We start from the raw sequence: 5277 nt of genomic DNA, 5'->3' as shown, positions 1-5277 counted from the left end.
AAAAAAAAAAAAAAAAAAAAAAAATTGACTAGGATGGTGGTTCACGTCTGGATTTAGGGAGTTGAAGGCCACACCAAGGAAACTGGTCCAAGCCCCCTAAACCAGATCTGTAGAAAGACCCCGCTGGACAGAGGATACCACAGACACAGGCAGAGGCCCTGGGCATGGAGGCGAGACAGACATTGGAATGAGGAGAGAAATGGAGTCAGGAGGCTGGGCAGGGTGGGACCCAGGCCCCCTTATGTCCAACTCCCCCTTGCCCATTTCTATGAGGTCCCTAGAGTAGTCGAATCCATAGAGACGGAAAGACCCCAGCCCCACCTTGATCTTGGAGCCGGCGGTGCTGGGGCGGCCCTTCTTGTCGATATCCAGCTTCTCGGGAAAGAGCATCCGGAGGAAGGCCCTGGGCAGGGGAGAGGGGGGGTTGGAGATGCAACTGGACCCCATGGCGCCCACCCCCAGAAGTGGGGCTGCCTCAGTGCCACGGTGCAAAGTATGATTCTCCCTGAATGTGGGGGCGCTGTGAAGGGTGAGATGGGAGGGCTGGTTTTGTCCTTTTCATTCCTCGATTTATATACACTTTTTACATCTTCCTCCATGATCGTGCATAACTTGGGTAACAAGTTAAATAGAATCAAGTTAAGTACTAAAATACATCAATTGATATAGCATTCCTTTTTTTTTTTATTTGTTGGTGGCTGGTCGGTACAGGGATCTGAACCCGTGGCCTTGGTATTACCAGCACCACACTCTCCCAAGTGAGCGAACTGGCCAGCCCTGTTGCAGCATTTAGGGTAACATTAAATAGAATCAAGTTAAGTACTAAAATACATCAATTGATATAGCATTCCTTTTTTTTTTTTTATTTGTTGGTGGCTGGTCGGTACAGGGATCTGAACCCGTGGCCTTGGTGTTACCAGCACCACACTCTCCCAAGTGAGCGAACTGGCCAGCCCTGTTGCAGCATTTAGGGTAACAGGGGTAGGTCCCTTTATAGGAACTACCCTACATGTACGTGCTTGCCTGTGTGTGCAAAGAAATACATATAAAGATGCTTGCTGCGGTAGCCCTGTTTGGGCTAGCAAGGATGGGAAACAACCTAAGTGTCCATAGATGGGGGACTGGTGAAATGACTTTTGGTTCATTCACGGCTTCCTCCCACATCGGCTCAATAAGACTTTCTCTGAGCCCCCTAATAGAAAATGAGTGGACGGCTTAATGGAAATGGGATTTCCACTTGGCGTGATGAAGACCTTCTGAAACTAGATAGTAGTGACGGCTGCACAACACTGTGTGTAAATGTATTTGATGACACTGAACTGTACACTTTAAAATGGTTAAAAAGATAAATTTCATGCGATGTGTACTTTACCATAATTAAAAGAAATTTAAAAAGAAAGAATCAATGAATGCCTTCCTCGCTCTCTAGCCTTCTACCTATTTAGTTTTTCTATAAATTTTTCCTGGTGGTTCTCAGACTTAAGCAGGTGACAGAATCACCAGGAGAGCTTGTAAAACACACATTGCTGGGTCCCACCACTCGAGTTTCTCATGCACAGGTCTGGGCTGGGGTCTGATAATGTCTAACAAGTTCCCAGGTGATATTGACGCTGGTGGTCCAGAGACCCCACTTTGAGAACCACGCTCTAGTTCTGTGCCTTCCGATATGGTGGCCACTGGTCACATGTGACTACTGAAGCCTTAGAAATGTGGCCTGTCCCAAGTGAGAGGTGCTGGGAGTGTTCAAATTCACACTGAATTCCAAAAACTGTATAGTGGGGCTGGCCGGTTAGCTCACTTGGTTAGAGCATGGTGCTGGTAACACCAAAGTCAAGGGTTGAGATCCCCATAGCTGCCAGCTGCTAAAAAACCCCAAAACAAATAACCCCCCCCAACACACTATATAGTATGGAACAAGAGAATGTAAAACATTTCATCAATTTTTACATTGATTGAATATTCAAATGATAATATTTCGGGTTTGTGTAGTTAAATAAAACATTTAAAATTGTACCTGTTTTATCTGTTTGCTTTTTAAGTGTATGTACTAGAAAAATTTTAAACTACGCAGGTGGTGGTAAGGGGGATGGATTGCAAATTGTCACAAGAGATCTTTTTGGAGTGGTGCAAATGTCCTGAAGTTGGATTGTGGTGATGGCTGCACAATTCTATATATTTTAAAAAATCATTGAATTCTACACTTCTTAAAATGGATGAACTTAATGGTATGTAAATTATACTTCAATAAGGCTGTTTTAGGGACACAAAGAATAATTACAATTTGTAATGATGAACATGCTAATAATATTGATTTGATCGTCAAATACTGTACACAAATACTGATAGTCAACTCTGTACCCCATAAATATGTATCATCAAAAATAAATAAATTTAAATACTAAATAAATTAATAAAATAATGACATATGTACAGCACATAAAAGAAGACTTCTTACACCTTACACATACTCGTCTTAAACAGTGTGTAGAGTTTTTTTTTTTTTTTTTAAACACACTTTTGACTATCTTAAATTAAAAATATTGCATATTTTCATTTTGGTCTCTCTAGGCCAGATTTTTATATTCATTTTCAATAAATGTCTATATTATTTCGTTACAGAGTCCACGAGCTTAATACTGATGCTGACTTTATACAGCACCTTTCTAGTACCACACACACTATTTAGAAAACCTTTAAGCCTGACTCGTGACAAATGCTTGTGAAATGTATAATTACACCTTAGATATTAAAGAATGGTCTGCTAAGAGTGAGCAGAGGCAACAGATAAATATTTTTGGTTCTTTGCACTGGTGAGATCCTATATAATGAATTTTGAAAACATTCTGCTTTCTGAGCATTCAGTATCACCAGATAGCAGTTGAGGATTGGTAGTAACTAAAGCATGCTGTTGTGTGTCTGTCCAGAGATCACTACTTCTATCTTTTATTTTCCTGGTTCAATGTACTTTTTTAAGGGGTTGGGAATTGAAGATTTTCTCAAAAGCTTTCAAGATTTAGAGCATTCCAGCCAATAACATAAAATCTGTTAAGATTGTAAAAAAAAAAAATGACATATATAACTTGCATGATATTGGATATAGAATATATTGGACAGCACTGATCAAAATCAGTGCTTCTCAAATCCCATGTGTACGTGGATCCCCAGGAGGCCTGGGGTGATCTTGTTAAAATGCAGATTCTGATTCAAGTGGTCTGGGGTGGAGCCTGAGATTTTGCATTTGTAAGGAGCTCAGAGGATGCCCATGTCGCTGGTCCGGGAAACACACTTAAGGACCACTGTCCTGTTATTTACACCTGATGCTACATTCTTCTTCTTCTTTTTTTTTTTTTAAAGATGACTGGTAAGGGGATCTTAACCCTCGATTTGGTGTTGTCAGCACCACGCTCTCCCAAGTGAGCTAACCGGCCATCCCTATATAGGATCCGAACCTGTGGCCTTGGTGTTATCAGCACCACACTCTCCTGTGTGAGCCACGGGCTGGCCCCCGATGCTATATTCTAATTGTCTTTGTTTTCTAATTTAATTTCTGTCTCTTGGCTGTGAGTTCAATGAGAGCAGTCGTGCTCTCTGACTGTCCATTCCTCCATCCTCCAGAGATTCAAATGGTGCCCCAGCGTAAATAATATTTTGAGGTACAAAAAGCTAAATGATGGAAACTAGACGTAGCTGTGGTCAGGGAGGTGACTCCAGTTCATACAGAGATATGCAAAGCATGATGTGCTTTCACTGTGTAAAAAGGGAAACTGTCCACACAATGGATGCTTGGGTTTGCAGAGAGCAGCTTTGGACAGGACATAAGAAACTGGTCTCAGGGGTTTTCTCTGGGGAGGGGACCTGGGGGGCCTGGAGGACAGCACTTACTTCTCCTTGTGTACCTTGAGTTTTTATATCAGAACAAGTCAATAGAAACACTGTCTGACTGCACAGCCACTTTCACAAAGTCCATGGTGTGATGGGAGCCCTGGAGAAGATGGGGTGGTCCCTGATCCTCCGCCCATCCCCTTAGGGGCGTCTGCCTGGAGGCCCCATGCCCATGGGGGCTACTCACTGCTCACTGGTCTGCATCAGCTCTATGAGGTCGGAGAAGAGAACGTCTCTGTTCCTCTCACAGAAGCCGCTGACGTCGTAGGAGACCTGGAGGCAGGTGGTGTTGGGGGAGTGAGGGGCTGAGACGTGAGTGGGTGTATTTACCCCAGTTGGTCAGGGGTCCCGTGAGGCCTCCTCTGGCTCAGAGGATCAGGGGGTACCTACAGCTCCAGTTGGGGAAGGGGAATCTATGGTTCAGAATAGGGGGTAGAGGGCTGTAGCCTGGATCCCAGCTCCCATGTTTTAGTTGAGGTTGGAGGGTGGGGCCTGCAGCTTGGGTCAGAGGTGAGGGAGGGTGGGGGCTGCAGCCCAGATCAGAGTGTGGGAGGCTGCAGTCTGGGCAGGGGGTCCCTGCTACTTACATGGAGTCAGAAGGTTAGATTGGGTGGGTATCTGTGTCCTGGTCAATTTAGGAGCTGGGGGGCTGATGGGGAGGTTAGAGCCCTGGCTGGGGATTCCTGGAGGCGGGGCGGGCTTCAGCCAGAATTGAGGGCTGGGTCTGCTGCCTAACGTCGGGGGCTCTATGTAGTCCTGGTCAGGGCTTTTGCAGCCCCAGCTGAGGGAACACAGGCGCTCTAGGCCATTTTAGGGATGGGTGGGCTGCACCACAGGTAGGAATCTGCTGCTCCTGTTGAGGTCACGGAGGCATGAAGGGAGAATCTACAGCGCTGTGAATTGGGGAGGAGACTGTGGCCAGGCTTGGAGGCCAGAGGATTTCTATAGCCTTGGGTAGGGTTTGTAGAGGGCTCCAGCAATTTTTGGCTTACAGCATGCACCTGGGGCCTTGGGGATTTGCTCTTTGCGGGGGTGGGGGGTGGCTGGCCAGTATGGGGATCCAGACCCATGACCTTGGTGTTGTAAGGCTGCTCTCTAACCAGCTGAGCTAACGGGATCAGAAGGGAAGGGGTTCAGTTTGCAGCTCATATTGGGGTTTGGGGGGTTTGCAGGCATAGGTGAGGGCCCTGTCAGGTCTGTTGTCCAAGTAAGGGGTCAATGGAGGGTGGTCTGTCCTATTAGGGGGAGCTGCCCGTTGAATAGGGGAAGCTGTGGCTGGTGGGTTTCTGCAGCCCTGGCTGGGGGGGCCTGGCAGGCTCCTTCCAGGGTGGGTGTGGGGGGCTGCAGCCTGGAGCCCCCCGGGGTCTGCGAGGGGGTGCCCCGGCACGGGGGGTG

General features: G+C 46.5%; 1 protein-coding gene across 1 annotated transcript in view; it reads right to left on the bottom strand.

Moving 5' to 3' along the window:
- Nucleotides 1–321: 321 nt before the first annotated feature.
- Nucleotides 322–5277, bottom strand: part of LOC103602026 (unconventional myosin-If-like) — a gene marked incomplete at its 3' end in the record, with an annotated part of 25612 nt that continues 20656 nt past the window's right edge. The window contains 2 exon segments of the mRNA XM_008586426.1: nucleotides 322–403; nucleotides 4070–4155. Coding sequence (XP_008584648.1) covers nucleotides 322–403; nucleotides 4070–4155 — 168 coding nt within the window.

Source organism: Galeopterus variegatus, unplaced genomic scaffold (genome assembly GCF_000696425.1).
Source record: "Galeopterus variegatus unplaced genomic scaffold, G_variegatus-3.0.2 Scaffold3980, whole genome shotgun sequence".
Taxonomy (NCBI): Eukaryota; Metazoa; Chordata; class Mammalia; order Dermoptera; family Cynocephalidae; genus Galeopterus; species Galeopterus variegatus.
This window is presented reverse-complemented; position numbering and strand designations above follow the sequence as displayed.